Source organism: Saccopteryx leptura, chromosome 9 (genome assembly GCF_036850995.1).
Source record: "Saccopteryx leptura isolate mSacLep1 chromosome 9, mSacLep1_pri_phased_curated, whole genome shotgun sequence".
In the NCBI taxonomy this organism is placed as follows: domain Eukaryota; kingdom Metazoa; phylum Chordata; class Mammalia; order Chiroptera; family Emballonuridae; genus Saccopteryx; species Saccopteryx leptura.
The window spans coordinates 25,933,416-25,950,914 of NC_089511.1; the positions used below are offsets into that span (position 1 = coordinate 25,933,416).

At 37.6% G+C, this 17,499-nt stretch overlaps 1 protein-coding gene across 3 annotated transcripts in view; it reads left to right on the top strand.

The window, feature by feature from the left end:
• CNTNAP4 (contactin associated protein family member 4) overlaps positions 1–17,499 on the top strand; it is a 313,756-nt gene that overhangs the window by 198,685 nt on the left and 97,572 nt on the right. For 2 of the 3 annotated variants that reach the window (XM_066349003.1, XM_066349002.1), the window contains exons 5-8: positions 10,197–10,400; positions 10,989–11,173; positions 11,950–12,093; positions 15,713–15,974. In XM_066349003.1, coding sequence (XP_066205100.1) covers positions 10,197–10,400; positions 10,989–11,173; positions 11,950–12,093; positions 15,713–15,974 — 795 coding nt within the window. Of the gene's footprint in view, positions 1–10,196; positions 10,401–10,988; positions 11,174–11,949; positions 12,094–15,712; positions 15,975–17,499 lie in introns of those variants that run through there. The other variant, XM_066349004.1, reaches the window with a different exon arrangement.

Here is a 17,499-nt window from a genome sequence, read left to right on the forward strand (position 1 = left end):
CCTATTTTAATACCAGAAAATAAGGAAAATATGAAAAATCCATCAGAGTATGTCAGAAGAGTCAACCTAGGAAGCTGTCACTGAGCAAAGATGGAAATATTTTAGCATCAGTAAGGATAGTACCTGCAATTTTTTTTATAGTTTTATTTATTTATTTTTTCAGAGACAGAGAGAGACTCAGAGAGAGGGATAGACAAGGATAGACAGACAGGAAAGGAGAGAGATGAGAAGCATCAATCATTAGTTTCTCGTTGCGCATTGTAACACCTTAGTTGTTCATTGATTGTTTTCTCATATGTGCCTTGACTGCAGGCCTTTAGCAGACCGAGTAACCCCTTGCTTGAGCCAGCGACATTAGGCTCAAGCTGGTGAGTTTTGCTCAAACCAGATGAACCTGCACTCAAGCTGGTGACCTCGAGGTCTTGAACCTGGGTCCTCTGCATCCCAGTCTGACGCTCTATCCACTGCGCCACCACCTGGTCAGGCAGTACCTGCGATTTTGAAACAATAAATATGTTTAAGTGAATGGATTCCTGATAATACTAAAAAAAAAAATTATTGGTACCTTCTGAGAGATATTAAGGAGCCAGCTCATTATTTTGAAAACTAATAAATGAAAGGAAAACATCAATCATTTATTCTACTTTTCCTGTGTAATCTATACCTCAAGGTCACCAAATAGAAGACTAGAGGGAATTTCTATTTTAAGATATATTTCAGGTAATAAGAAAGAATAATAGAATTAGTGTATGCCTACTTTGCAATCCTCAATATTAATTAATAGACCAAGTCAATTATTATGCAATTTCATAAGAAAACAATTTGTTTTTTGTATCTGTCATAGCAGAATAACTTTTATTGGTCTGTCTTGTTGCCCATAGCAATGATAACTCCTGGATAAATATATATTTAAAAAATTGCTTCAGGGTTTTGAAGTTCAACTTGAAACCAACAGGAAGTTGAGGAGACTTGTTTTTTGTAAGAAGGAAAGCAAACTCCAGGAGATACACATTTTACTGACTTTTTCTAATAACACATCCCAGTTTGCAGGACATCATAATGCTTTCACTGGGCTGAGGAGACAGAGGTCAGGGTTCCAGGTTGCCAGAGTGGCTAGACATTTCAATTGGAATCCTAAAAAGGAGGGAGTCAGAGAGGGAGAGACTCAACTCCTGCATACAAATCCCTCTTAAATCCTTAGCTGATCTCTGAAGTGCACATGCCCAAGATGAGACACCGAGAACCCAGGCGAAAGCAGGAGCTGGGATTCAAGTTCTAAAGATTAAAGTTCTAAAGTCCTGCCGATGTAGAGGGACTTATTAAATGCTTTGGGCTTTTAACTGAAAAAACAGAAAGGCCTTACCTTAGGAGTGAAGAGCACTCTTGAAGATCAGGTGTTATGCCCCAAGGCTAAGGACAAACCAAGGTAGATGTGTCCCAACAAAGCTCGGAACCAAGCTTTCACTGTGTCAGGGCGATCTGCCAGTGCTTCAACCCCCTGAGGACCTCTGCCACCACCATCCATCCCTGCCCCGTCTCCCCCACCCTGTTGGCCCGCCTCACCCTCGCTCCTCCCCTTGTCCTGCTTTCCTGACCCGAGTCATTAACATAGGTGGTCATCTACTCAGCTTAACCATCACTTCCCCAGAGACGTCATCCCTAATCGACAACCTAATTTACATCTCTCTGTTCAAATCTCTCATACAACCCCGTTGTTTTCCTTCATTCTCTACTTACCACCTGTGATCATACATCTATCTATACACATGGGAGGAATTTTCTGATGTTTTTCATTTCATTTAGATCGGAGGATGCATGAGGACAGAATGTGTTAGCTGTTGCAGCACCCACTCCAACTGTAGGCCATGGTTTAGTACCTATTGTACTTTTTGCTCCATAAGATGCACTCCCCCCCCAAAAAAAAAGTGGAGTGGAAAATGCCCATGCATCTTATGAAGAGAAAAATACTATATTTTATTAAATATTTTAACACACCATTTGGTTCAGAATATTTTTTTTCTTATTTTTCTCTTTAAAACCTAGGTGCATCTTTTGGTCAGGGGCATCTTATGGAGTGAAAAATACTGTATTTGTTAAATGAATGAGTTAAAAAAAAAACATCTGATTAGCCACAATATGAACCATAAAACTAAGAAGAATATAAAAATCATAAATTAATTATATTCATACAGTAGCAATTGATTAAAGGTTTAAATATCTCTGAGATGAACATATGAGATTTCAACATGTTTGTTATTATTATAATGATTGTTGAGGCATTTTTGATACTTCCATTTGATACTCGCAGTTTTTGTGTGTGTGTGTCTAGTATGAGAGGTTGGAATTATTTTCCACATATCCCAAATAAGGAAAGTGAGAATAAGCATGTGACTTCTGTGATATTTATTACAAATGAATATTAGAAACAGGGCCTGGCTGGTGGCTCAGTGGATAGAGCATTGGCCCAGCATATAGATATCCTGGGTTCAATCCCCGGGCAGGGCACACAGGGGAAGCGACTATCTGCTTCTTTCCCCCTTCCTCTCACTTTTCTCTCCCTCTTCTCCTCCCATAGCCAGTGGCTCTGCTGGTCCAAGCATGTCAGCCTCAGGTACTAGAAACAGCTTGGTTGATTCACGCATCGGCCCCAGATGGGGTTGCCACGTGGATCCCAATTGGGATACATGCAGGAGTCTGTCTCACTATCTCCCCTCCTCTCACTTAAAAAATAAATAAAAAAACACAATTTACATCCTTCAGTGACACACTCAACTGTCCTTGACATAGTAAATGTTACCAATCTGAAGTCTATTTAAAAGGTTAATTTAGATTGGTATTTAAGGGGCAGTGATCATGTTTATTCCTATAACCTCCTGGAGTATTGTCACTGACCTTAACTTGATCTATTTAAAGCCATGATAGTAAAGTCACCTTTTCTCTGTGGTTATATGCAGCATTTGATCCTGTGTCTTCTTCCTTTTTATTGAATTACTTTTAGTTGTTTTAAACTTAAGAGTCCCTTAAATCATTCTGTGTTCTTTTATGCTACTATGCAAAAATAGTACAACCTATTTCCTGTTGATTTCTCGAGTGCTTGGTCTCTTCTCTCCATCTCTTTAAAACCCAATTCAGTAATTGCAGAGCTCAAGTGCCTATACATCATGCTGTTGCTTTAATATTTCACTGTGCCGTACTTTACCAGTGACTCAGTCTGATTTATGTTTCTTAGAAGTCAAAATTGGGCTTCTGTTTAGTAATTCATAGGTAGTGATTTTCAAATAAAGAAAACAGTATGATCAGTGTGTAAGGCCAACTTCATGCTTAGCCAGGAAGGGTTTGGTTCACGGCCTTCTCCAGTGTTGCAATCTTTTTCTATTTATGTTTTTGAGGGGATTCCCAAAGAATTATTAGGAGAAAACTTGTGTGTGTGTTTTTAAGAAGTCTTTTATGACCTTTAAATAAAGTCAATTTTTTATTTTTCAAGAATTTTTTTTCCAGTTTACTCATCTCATATTCCAATTTTTTTTCTCTTAAGTTTCTTAGTTAACTGATCTCTTCAATAATGTCACGATTCACAGTTTAACTTACACAATTTCTCTCTGAAGCATCTTTCAGGGACAAGTCACTACCACCTCACCATTTCCTCACAGTATAAAAACAGAAAACATATTTATTTTCCATGGTACAATTCACTATGCTTTTTTATTTTCAGAATATGTTTCCATCACCTTCTTGTTCTCCTCAGATAACCTTCATTCTGCCATCTGCCTCAGGATCACTGGGGAACAGAATGTTGAATTTTTTAGAGAGCTCAAGAAGTTCTCCTTAGTTGAGTGTAGCATGGTGGGACCGTGGAACTCAATTTAAGGAACCATGCTCTTGGCTATGACTTTCTTAGTAATCTACTTGGAGGGTGGAGAGAACGTGGCTTTTTCAAATGGCAACCTTGCACAATTTGAAGAGCCTCAAACTTCTGGAGCAGGGGCAGGATGCTGGGGTGAGGGACGGATGAATGCCTGGTCAGGTGAAGGTATTACAGTGGGGAATATGTTTGCATGTGAAATGGGCAGAGGTAGAAAAACTATTCGCTGCTCGAGTAGGTAAAGCATATCTGCAATTTAGATGACATTCTTCTCTGAGGCTGAGCGGATCGACTCCTGCCCACGTTAGAAATCACTCGGGACCCAGTCCTGCTGCAGAAGCAGAGCTTCTGGGGAGGGAAAAGTGCTTTGTTTTTATGCATTGCCTGTGCTCCCTGGGTGCACAGAGAACTCGCTGTGAAAATGTACTGCAGGAGGAAGCACAGAATGCACGTCGGCAGAAGCACTTGGACACAGCTCCCTGAGAGAAATTTGAATATTTTCTATTGGAAAACCCTGCCTTCCATGGAAGATTGCATTTCTGCATCACGCAAATAAAGCAGATGGTGCCTCTTTCCCGGGGTCACAGGGAGAATCTGATCTGAGAGCAGGGCCCACAGTCTTTGTGAGTCTCCTCTTGCTTTGATTCCCGCTGTAAATGAGAGGAGTTGAGGTGGAGGAATTCGCTGAGGAGGATTCAGGTCACCGCCAATTGCCATGGAAAGTGAGCTCAGGCATTCGCTGACAGGCAGAGAAAAGCCACAGAACCGCAGATGGCTCAGAAATCATTCTTGCTGCATAACCTGGCAATGACATTGATAATTGAGCCTTTCTTATGCACTTCAGAAATTCATTCCTTTATTTAAAGAGGCCACTTAAAAACATAAGTACACGAAATAGATTTATTAAACTATTTTCTTCTGTACCTCTTTCCTTGCCTCATATTCTAATAATGAATAATAGCATTAGCATTAGTAATAGCTAACCTTTATTGGATTCTAATTATGTGCTGGCAACTCTTCCAACAATTATGCAGATATGCATTCATTCAACAGTCCCTATGAAGAGCGGGGCTATTCCCATGTTACAGATGAGGAAACGGGGGCGAAGAGGTTAAGTAACTTGCTGTGAGAGAGAAAGTAGTGCCCTGTCCCCTGCAAGTATGCTACATGTATGTCATGGGCCCATTACAGACGTGTTTGAATTAAGGATCTTGAGATAGGAAGATTATCCTGGATTCTCGGTGGGAACTGGACGTCTTCACAAGAGTCCTTATAAGAGAGAGGTAAAAGGAAAAGGATCAGAGTCAGAGAAGATGTGACTGTGAAGGCAGAAATGAGAGAGAGTATGAGAACATTGAAGATGCTGTGATACTGCTCTTGTACGTGGAGGAAGGAGTTATGAGCATAGGGATGCGGGTGGTGGTTAGAACCTGGAGAAGGGAAAGGACGGGATTATCTTCCAGAGACTTCAAAAAAAAAAAAAAAAAAATGACCCCAATCGTCACCTTGATTTTAGGGCTTCTAAATTCCAAAACTGTAAGATATCAAATCTGTGGTGTTGTATGTGACTAAGTTTGCGGTCCCTTTTACAGTAAAAACAGAAAGCTCAGTCACAAGGAAGATTCAAATCCACACAGGCTAGTTGCATTAACTACTAGGCTAAACTGTTATACTGCATACATTATTTAAAATGGCTCACAAGAGGGTGAGACTAAAGGACGTGACCGTGCTAGAATAATTTGCAGCTTGTTACTGGAAAATCAGAGTTCATGCCCTCCCCATGGTGAACCGGGATATGACAGAGCTGGGTTATTAATATTGATATAATTCAACCATTAAAAATATAACTTCAGTTAATAAGCATAATAATGATCAAATTTACATTTAGAAAAGTAATTCTCTCAATCAGGTGACATGTCTCTTTCTACATCTTTGGACTATACATCTTTCACTGTTACAGATCTTGTTAACTTCTGATTTCTAATTTTTTTATAATCAATTTTCTAATACCTCTACTTTTTCGATTTATATAATTCAACTGTGTGTAAAAGATTTTTTTCCCAAAAGTCTTTGACAAAAGACAAGAATAAATGTTATTGACTGTTAATTTAAATATTAATATTATTTTGGATACTTAATTTAGTGTTTCTAAACAAACAAGTATTGAGTTGGATTAATTTTATTAATGCTCTAAACTCATATCTTATAGGTTATAAATAATGTAATGAAATATTGTTATAGGCCTGACCTGTGGTGGCGCAGTGGATAAAGCGTCGACCTGGAACACTGAGGTCACCAGTTCAAAACCCTGGGCTTGCCTGGTCAAGGCACATATGGGAGTTGAAGCTTCCTGCTCCTCCCCTTTCTCTCTCTCTCTCTCTCTCTCTCTCTCTCTCTCTCTCTCCTCTAAAATGAATAAATAAATAAAAAATAATAATAATAAAAAAAGAAATATTGTTATAAACCATCTGAACTTTTTTTGTAAGAATGGGTTTGCATTGGCAGTGCTCTACTGAGAGTTCAAAATCTGAAAATCTTTGTGAAATAGTGAAAATAAATTCACCCTGAGCATTACCAGTGATGGTTAAGACTTGAAATGTTTCTGTCCCAGTCAATAATGTCAAGTCCAAGTATACATTTTAAGTTAGTAGTTTTAAAGGAAACTTTTCAAAAATGCAAAAACATGATTCTTATTCAAATATCAAAGGTGTATTTGATTCATTAATGAAGGAATCAGAAGGATGGGAAAGCTAGTCCAAAGGAAATTCAAGAGACTTGAGTGTATAGGACTCCAAGAAAGAATGTTGGGTTGCTGTGGCCAGGTTAAGTACACAAATGGTTAATGTCCATCTGGTCAGTAGAGAAACCTTTGGGGACGCATTTTCTACTGGACAGAAGTCATTTGAATCTATACTGGGAAATCTGTCTACAAATTAACGTGTTACTTCACAGATTCTGGCCCTAATCAGTAATAAAGAGTAAAATCAGATATTTATTAATTTTAAATAATCTTTAGACAGGGGCCTGTTAGAAAATGCTTAGGATGACGTTGAAAGGATGTGAAGTTCTGCCTTTGATTTATTTTTTAGTTTCTCCAATTTTACTTAACAGTGGTAAGATCAATTTCCAGAGCGACTCTAACCTGTCTCTCCCACCAGCATGCTTGCAGTGAGTGCTAGATGCTGACGATGATACATTGAATTCAAATGCTCTCTCTCTTTTTCTTTCTGTTTTTCTCTCAGAAGATTATATCTTTTCAGAAGCTTTAGATTTTTATATTCTTAACATTATGTGTCATTACTTAGCATTTTATGATTATTGCTTAAAACTATATGCTTTTCATATATTAGATATGTTGTATAAATAGCTTTTAATAACAGTGACACATTAGAGCCATTATAGGTGAGTTTTCTATCTAAAGTAATACTGTTAGGAATCATCTGAATATTTTTCTTCCCCCTGTAGGTATTTTCACCTGCATGTGAGTCTGTGATGTGAGTGCACGAGTTTGTTGATTCCCCTACTTCACTGCTTTCTGGCTTTCTGGCCCCGGTGTTCGAAGGCCAGCCCCCCTCACTCCTCCTTCCTCCTTCTGTAGTTTCCCAGCAACCTCAGCGCTTCCTTTCACCTCCGCGAGGGAGGGAACGTGCTGGGAGAACGTCCAGGCCTCTCGGAATGACGTGTTGTAAGAGGAATTCTTATTGATGAGGACAGGGCTTGAACTTGAAGATCATGGAGAGTAGGAGATTATTATCTTCCACTTCAGAGCCAGGTTTCTGCACCTGAGAAGGGAGTGTCCCCAACTACTGTATTTTTCATTCCATAAAACGCACTTCCCCCCCCCCCCAAAAAAAAAAAAGTGGAGAGGAAAATGCCCGTACATCTTATGGAGATAAAAATACAGTATTTTATTAAATATTTTAACACACCATTTGGTCAGAATATTTTTTTTTCTTATTTTCCTCCTTAAAACCCTAGGTGTGTCTTATGGTCAGGTGCGTCTTATGGAGCAAAAAATATGGTACCTTGACTAAAGTGACCCCAGTCTCCTTTCCTTTTAATTGGATTTGTCGAGGTGTCATTGGTTAGTAAAATCACATAGGTTTCGGGTGTACTATTCCATAATACATGATCTGTATGTATATACACTGTACCACACATTCACCACCCAGGTGTCTCCTTCCATCTCCATTCATCCCCCCTCGACCCTCTTCTGCCTCCCCCACCCCCAGACCACACTGTTGTCTGTGTCTGTGAGCTTTTCTTTCTTTACTTAACCCCTTCACCTTTCTCACCTACTCCACAATCCCCTTCCCCTCTTCAGTCTTCTTTTAACCTTGATCAGAGTTCCTATTGTAGTCTGTAATTATTTATGAGCTGTTTGTTCAGCTGGTAATTATTGTCCATCTTCACGGAATATAAGCCCCATAAGGACAGTGGCTGTATTTGTGTTGATCAACCCCGTTTTCTAAGCACCCATCACAATGCCTCAAATATGATGAACTAAAGAATGCATCAAATTAATTAGTGTTATACCTGTAAAGTAAGAAGAAAATAGATAACAGTGAGAGGAAATAGCACATGGCTTCAGTTTAAGACGTGAAACAATATCCCATCGCTTTAGGCATCAGTTGTCAGATACGGTTTTCACTCTCCCATTTGGCTGATGGAACTGTTTCAGGCACAAAAGCTTTAGGTGCCATGAAAGGTTAATATGAACATTATAGTGTAATAATAACAGTTGTGGAGAAGATAAAAGAAATAGTAGGCTAAAGTAACACAGACTGAACCTTTCCTAGAAAAAAAATTTCTCTTGGTAGCTGATTCCAAAAATAGACTTTATCTAAAATAAAATCGTTATTACGATGCTTGCCTTTAAGCGATATATTAACTCAGAGATAAACTGCATTGCTCCAAATGTGTCCGCATTTAGAGTCTGTTTTATTGGAATTTTTCTTAATTTATTGTAATCTAATAATCATAGAACACGTTATTTGTATTTGACACAGAGTTATGTTTTAACCATGCCCATTTATTCAGCTTTATAACAAGGAATGATTGTTCAGTTAACATATTCTTAGTGCAGAATGCAATGTTTATTCATTTGCACTTGGTGAATTCTTTATAAGCACATTAGCAAGATGTGGGGGAAATCAAACATCTGAAATTTCAGAAGATAGCTATATAAAATAGTTGAAAAATTTCAGGGGGGGGGCTGGCGAATACAAATGATTGACATGAAATATGGATAATCTGAATGAAATGCATATTTGGGTATACAAATAATTGTAATAATTTTGTCAAATGAAACAAGATGAGTAAACTTTAATGTCATTTCTTTGACTGGGAGACGTCAGTTAGCCAGTTGAAAAATAACTTCATATTTTATTGCGTTTTCTTAACATCTTCATTTATTACATAAATGCATTCTTAAAGGTAATTGCCTTTTTTAAAAAAACAGTCTTTGACTTGTGAAACATAGAAAATACTGCTGGGCTTTTTGAGTATTGTTTTTCGTGTTTCTTGTTCAGGGTGCCACTGATTTTGACAGATGAACTGTTATGCTCCTGGTATAACATGACATCTTTTTTTTTAGATGAGCTGAATAAAAGTGATCTTGACAATGAGTAGATAAGACACTGTCAGAAAGCTGAAAAAACATGTCAATGTCACAGTTATGACACAAATGCAGCAGAGCAGCCCTTATAATATCATTAAGTGAATGTCTTTTTAACGACGCCCTTGAAAAGACAGACAGTAGCATTGCTCTTAAATACTGTTACTTAGCCAGCAACATAATAAAATAAGAGAAAATGCAAAGGTCAGTTTGATACTTATTTGAAGTGGCATCTGATGAGTCTGATGTATGTGTGTGTATTTCTATGTGGAACTCCTTCACAGGTGGCACATGGGAAAGAATTCTGAGCTATCAAAACCCCCTTTTCAGGAGCTAAAAACTATTTAACTTCACCATTTCAAGAACACCATTAAAAAGTATTGATTGTGGAGTATGCAAAGTGGTTTTATGGATATTGATTATAACCATTTTTCTGATTTTTTATGTAATGAGAAAGAACAGCCTTTAATAATATAAGAGAAAATCAGAAATTTATTTAAAAATGAATTTTGTAAGTAGGTTAGTAAAGACTAGAATGGAATCGATTCCAAGTATCAAGAGGAAACTAGACGTGGTGGTTTCGTTATTCTGACTGGCTCAGAGCCGAGCTGTACATGCGTGTGTACATGTATGATGCTTTCTCTGTACATAGACATTTAAAGTACTTAACGAAAAGCATATTTACCCTAGAACAACTTTTGATATCTTTGTCTCTAGGATCAGAAGTGGTTGATCTCGATGGAAGTAGTTCTCTCCTCTACAGATTGGATCAAAAATCCCTGAGCCCAGTAAAGGATATTATTTCTTTGAAATTTAAAACCATGCAGAGTGATGGGATTCTTCTGCACAGGGAGGGGCAGACTGGAGATCACATCACCCTGGAACTGAGAAGAGGAAAACTCTTCTTACTTATTAATTCAGGTAAAACCATTGGGTGAAATGCTTGAAAATCTGGTCATTTAGATATCACTTCAGTAACTTTATACTTTTATACCATATAACAATTATAAGGCACTTTATTTCCAGATTCAGGGTGTGTGTGTGTGTGCGTGCGTGCACATGTGCGTGTTTATGTGTATACATATATACAGACCAATATTGTACGTTCATTTAAAATGGTTCATATTTTGCAAACTGTATAAGACCCTCGTTCAGTGGTTTTTTTTACATAGTGCCAGTAGACCTATATAGCTTTTTAACATCGTGAAGAAAGAGATGGGTCATTGAAAAATATTTAGGTAGTAAAAATAATGAGGTTGTAGCGAAGATAAAATTTGTATTGAAAATGAGCATGTGATGGGTAACACTAATCAAAAGACTTAACAGTGGAAGAAGTTACAGCCGAGTTGAGAGGATATTCTATTCAAGCTTTAGGTAAATCCACATGGTGTTTTGGCTGGCCTGCATGGAAGGAGATTGTCATTATTGTGAAAGATGCTGGCTCATGAAAGGGAGACTTTTTTTTTTAGACTGGGAATAATGGTGCTTTTATTATTTTTCTCTTCTAAGGTGATGCTAAACTGCCCTCGGCTCACACGCTGATCAATCTCACCCTGGGCAGCCTGCTGGATGACCAGCATTGGCACTCGGTGCTCATCCAGCGCCTGGGCAGACAAGTCAACTTCACAGTGGATGAGCACCGGCACCGTTTCCACGCCCAAGGAGAATTCACTTACCTGGATCTCGATTATGAGGTGTGGTGGTTATGTTTCAGTTGACGCAGGTTTTGTGATGTCTCTGTGGTTAGCCCAGCAAAAGGAAATACTCTGCTGAGAACCCCACTTTCAGGGTGAATCTGAGCCCTGCTGAAGCGTTTGCCCTAGGGGGATATAACTCACAGGACGAGGTTTGGGCCTATTCTACTGAGGCTTCATCTTTCTCACATCTGTTAGTTTATTATTATAGAGAGAAATCATCTTTTTTGCCTGAATGTTACATGTAAGAAGTCTCCAAAAGAAGATCTCATTGCCACAAGTACATATAAATTGGGATGCATGATTTTAGTGTTCTAGGGCACTCCTGAACAATGTAGATTTATTGGGAGGGTATAGCAATGAATAGATAAATTAATTCATTAATAATGAAGTCAAATGCATAAATATCAGTGTGTGCCAGAAATGTGTATTAAACAAACTGTGATTTTAATCAGTTACATTATTAAACAGTTGATCAAGGTTTACCATGGATAGAAAGATGTGCTTTTATTCATCAACAAATAAATATCAAATCTGGGTATGATTAGCAACTTGAAAGACTTATTAAACTCTAATGTAAATGGAAACTGAATGCATATAAATTTGTATAAAAATGCTTTAAATCTGGATCTTAACTTCTAAAATTATCTCCAGTTGAAATTAATAATATGGCAGTATAGGATGATGATTAGAGCTGTAGTTGCTAATCATAATTATTTAAGCAGCTTATCAGAAAACCACTAAACAATATTATTGATGCCATTTTTCTTTCTAAGATCAGCTTTGGAGGGATTCCAGCACCTGGAAAATCAGTGTCATTCCCTCATAAAAATTTTCATGGGTGTTTAGAAAATCTCTATTATAATGGAGTGGATATCATTGATTTGGCCAAACGACGAAAACCACAGCTCATTGTTATGGTAAGAAAGTCTTCATGTGAAGGAAGGAGTAAAAACTCTGTGGGTTTTTTATGTGATAAAATTTCTTCATTTTGGTTTCTGTTTATTATGATGTGTTAGAATTGACTCTTTTTAAAGCTTTTCTCTGCTTGACAATATGCATATAAGGGATTAATTCTATTTGAAGGAATTATCATTCATAACGCATGATTATTTTATTTTATTTTATATGAAATAAAGCAGGTTTTTTTTGCAGTTGATAATTTTGTTGTGACAGTATTACTCCCAGGAGACTCATTTCTTTTCCTCTGTAATTTCCTTAACAAGACATTCCCTAACAAACTCTCTAAACAAGCATACCAAGTTTCTGGAATTAGATAATATCCATGTATATTAGAGAGGCATTTGAAAAACTTGTATTCTGCCATGGTCGTTCATAATAAATACGAGAAACTAATAGGCTGTTACAACATTGCATCTGCCAATCTGTCCCAGTAGTAGTGTTGGTCAGGCTGCATTATATTATATTCTAGTTCCATGGCAATACGGCAGAAGGGAAGGACAACGATTGGGCAGGGTTCAGCTGGGAAAGCAGCGCGGTGATGAGTTTAATGAACAAGGGATCTGGTTTAGGACTGGGAGATTAATAATAGTCAGAGGAGCTGGAGAGTGGAGGCCAGCTGTTGGGAGGAAGGCTTGTGAGGCAGAGCCAGGACCCGCTGGAACCAGCTTCTGTGATCATCCTTCACTGTGCGTGATCACACACACAAACGCTTTGTGGGGGAAATGGCCAGCGTTTCACTTCTAACTCAAATATCATGCGGTCTCTCCTTGTAGCTAACTTGTAACCAGAACCAGACAAGGGAGGGGATTCTGTGCAACATGGTTTCTGGTTGAACTAGCTGAATGACCAACCGAAGAAAAGCGTACACACATATCCATTTGGTTGTATTTCTTTTTTTTTTTTTTTTCATTTTTCTGAAGCTGGAAACAGGGAGAGACAGTCAGACAGACTCCCACATGCGCCCGACCGGGATCCACCCGGTACGCCCACCATGGGGCGGCGCTCTGCCCACCAGGGGGCGATGCTCTGCCCATCCTGGGCGTCGCCATATTGCGACCAGAGCCACTCTAGCGCCTGGGGCAGAGGCCGAGGAGCCATCCCCAGCGCCCGGGCCATCCTTGCTCCAATGGAGCCTTGGCTGCGGGAGGGGAAGAGAGAGACAGAGAGGAAAGCGCGGCGGAGGGGTGGAGAAGCAAATGGGCGCTTCTCCTGTGTGCCCTGGCCGGGAATCGAACCCGGGTCCTCCGCACGCTAGGCCGACGCTCTACCGCTGAGCCAACCGGCCAGGGCTTGGTTGTATTTCTTTAACAGCTTAAAATTCAATATGTAAATTTAAGCTGATGTTGTATCTGCAAATTCCAAAGCACATCATAGGAATATTTATTGCTAAAGAATCTTTTATTCCTAATTCTCTGTGTGAATTGATAGTGTTTATATGAATGAAACATCCAGTGAAATTTAAGAAGTTGTTTTTTATACATTGAGAAAATTATTTAAAAGGAAAATAAAATATTCTGGATAGATATGTTTAATTGGCAAAATGAGTTTCCAGGAACTGCTCATGCAGCTAACACCCACTCTTCACTGGCGAGAGGATTTGCTGCTTGCTGGGTAGCAGGCAGCTGTCCAAGTGAAGCCGGAGACCCAGCCGCAGCTGGTGGAGGTTTCCAGTTTTACTGGGTTTGCTGGTCTTGTAACTTCCTTTACATTATGGGTCTGTGTAGTTTACTCTTCAGCTTTTGTGATTTCATTCACTGGGACAAGATACTTGTCCACAGTGAAAGCTAATTCACTTTAAACAGAATCACAACATAACCAAAAACTTTTGTTTAACCAAGACCAAATGGTTTAATTCCAATGTGTGTTCTTCTAAAGAAAGTTGATTTTATTGACTTTTCAAATTTGTATTTGGAAATTTTACTAAAGATTATTTAAAGGAAAAAATAAAAACATCTATTTGCTTGATTCTTTCTAAATAATTCGAACCTTAAAGGTTCTTTTTAATCTACAAATATATATATATTTTACTCAAATAGCAAAATAATTTTCATAGACAAGTGTTTTAATAAAAATTTATGTAATATAGTCTATGCTGAAGATCTATTTTAAAACTATTAGATGAGAGGCCTGACCTGTGGTGGCGCAGTGGATAAGGCGTCGACCTAGAAATGCTGAGGTCGCCGGTTCGAAACCCTGGGCTTGCCTGGTCAAGGCACATATGGGAGTTGATGCTTCCAGCTCCTCCCCCCCTTCTCTCTCTCTGTTTTTCCTCTCTCTCTCTGTCTCTCCCTCTCCTCTCTAAAATGAAAAAAAAAAAAACTATTAGATGAGAAATAATACATATAACTTTGATGACAAGGTCATAATGATAAGAAAAAGACAAAAATAGTAAAAACAAAAACAAAACAAATAAGGAATGTAAATAGTACATTGTACATTGTAGTGTCCAATGTAAAACCTACAAAAAAGAAAAGAAAAATTGAAAAATTGGCAAAGCATATACAGACCATTCTGAGGAAAGCAAGTCCAAAGAGCTGTGAATTTATCAAAAAATGCTCAGATTCATTATTAGTCTGGGAAATAAAAGATAAAAAGAATGATATATTACTTTGACATTTTTGTCATCAAATTTGTACAAATTCAAAGGTCTCGAATACTTATTCCTGCCAAGGATATGGGAGAAAGGATATCCTTATTTATTACTAGTGGACAGATGGAGTATTTAAACTTTTTTCTTTTTGAAAAAGAAGCTGGAAATATCTATTTAAAACATGTAGGTACCCACAGTTCTGTATCTAGAACCTTCTTCACACAGTTGTTTAGGACAGTGTTGTTGGGGAGAGACAAAATCTGGCCACAGAGCGCATGTACACTAACAGAAAGACAACTGGGCAGAATTTGGAACAGTCCCTTAGTAAAATGTTATGCAATCAATAGAAAGAAGGAATTAGGCTTATGTCAGATAACTCAAAAGGATTTCCCCAGGGCATATTTTAATGATAAAATTATGGTACAGTAAATGGCTTCTATTTTTGTAAGTCAATGCCCAGTATATATTCATCAACATATATTTAAGTGTGTGTATATACATATAATTGAACATATAACTGAAACCATATACATATATGTTTCAGTGGGAACAGAGAAAAATATGGAAGGGATACAGTAACTCATTAATATTGATTGTGTTATGGGATGGGTTAGAAGCCAGAGGCAGCAAAGAGGTGAAATGAATGAAAAGGGAAAGCCAAGTAAAAGATAAAAACGAGAGCTGACTTAAATCCAGTTTTATTGAATTAAATTACATTGAGTTAGATGCCTTTGTGAAAGTTGAGAGATGGGGAGAAAAGGATTTCACCTAGAAACACCAGTGAAAGACTTGCCTGATCATCGTCGCTGGATTTGAAGAGCCTTTATGGTGTACGGCAAGAATTTGAAATTTCATGTTGATAGCGATTTATTGTTTTAAATCGAGGATAATTTGAGATTGATAGGTAGCCTTTGTGAAAATTTCAACTTTTATTCCTAAAGTGGTATGACTCATTCTTAAAGCCTTTTCTTCGACTTTATTCTCAGGGGAACGTGTCGTTTTCTTGTTCGCAACCACAGTCTGTGCCTGTGACTTTTCTCAGCCCCAGGAGTTACTTAGCACTGCCAGGCTCTGCCGGGGAAGAAGAGATGTCTGCTGCTTTTCAATTTCGAACCTGGAATACTGCAGCGCTTCTGCTATTCAGTGAACTTCAGCTGGTTTCGGGGGGTCTCCTCCTCTTTCTTAATGATGGAAAACTTCAGCTGAATGTCTACCAGCCAGGAAAATTACCCAGTGACATCACAGCAGGTAATAAGAGTATTTCCATGGGCAAGACACATGCATTTGGAAGATTTCATTATCCCTCTGTCTCTTCTCCATAAAATTTTATGCATAACCAAAAAATTAATATTTGTTTAATAAATGGATACTTGTGTTAATAAGATTACCAGTACTCTTCCTTAGAGGAACTTGATTGAAATTTTCTTTTAAATATGGCTCCACACTAGCAGTTCTTATTAATCAAAATGATACGGAGGAATAGAAATTTCCTTCTATGACCCTCTTGGCCACTCCAAATAAATCAACATATGCTAAGAAAATGTGTCTGGGGAAAAATATGAAAGACTTTGAAATGGAAGAGTTTCCTCACTGTGTGTCTTCATTGGAAGTGTAAGATTTCTCTAACACAGCAATTCATTTTCCTGGTCTGTGAGAGAAAAAGGAGGGTTTTTTTGGAGATATAGGTGTATCTCTATATTAGTGTTATAATACCTAAATACTAAGTCAACGTAACTGTACTTGCTGATGTATTGTACAGAGTTGGGAGTATTTTGGGAGGATTAAAGGATTCATGAAAAGTTCCTCATTTGGGCACCAAAAGGAATTTTCTCTACTTATAGGCAATGCGCTGATTTTAGTGATTCGAAGCAATATAATTATGGAGACTATATGAGTGTCTGGAAAATTAATGTCTAATTTAGGTCAGTGCTTTGGATGAGGGATATTTTTGTCTCTTCATTAAAATTACACAGTTTTTGACAGGGGATCTCCATCATATTTTCATATATATGAAATAACATTTAAGCCAAGCAACTAGAGGACACATTGGGGTAAATTTCTATATCAACGTAATAAATGATCTTTAAAAACAATTTAAAGATGCCATTGTACTACTGCTCTATATTAACTATGACTGGGATAGGGAATAAAAGTTAAAATATAGTCAGAAACTAAATACAAGGAAAACAAATATATAAATGAATACACAAAAGTATAGTCTTTATATACTTTTTGTTGTTGTTCATCTATCACTGCAGCTTAAATGTGGAAGCTTAAAGTTCAATATTAATTATGCTTTTTGAGAGGTACTATGCTGTGACTTTTTAATGTAATACTCAAAATGTGGTAGATTTGTAGGCTTCACAAAGGAAATAAATCAGTGTCATATTAATAATTAGTAGGTTTCCTAATATGAGAGCCTAAAAATGTAAGCCTGTCATTAATATGTAGTTTATTGTGATTTGTTTGACGTTCTCAGAAGTGGTGATATTCATAGCATAGTTTTCAACATTTTAATGAAACTATTTCAGGACAATGTTGCTGTGGTGAGCCTCATGAAGCTAGTTCACTTCTAAATACTTTACAGGCATGTATATTTAAGAAATTACTAGGCATAAGTTTTTAAAGACTACCCTGAATGATTTAAAAAAATCTCTGCATTAATGTTTAAATCATATACAGTTTAATCTATTGTGACATCATATGACTTGGTGAGGTTGTTTTCATAGCTAATAGTAAGGAACCTAGACTAAATATGACTGTCAGTATAAAA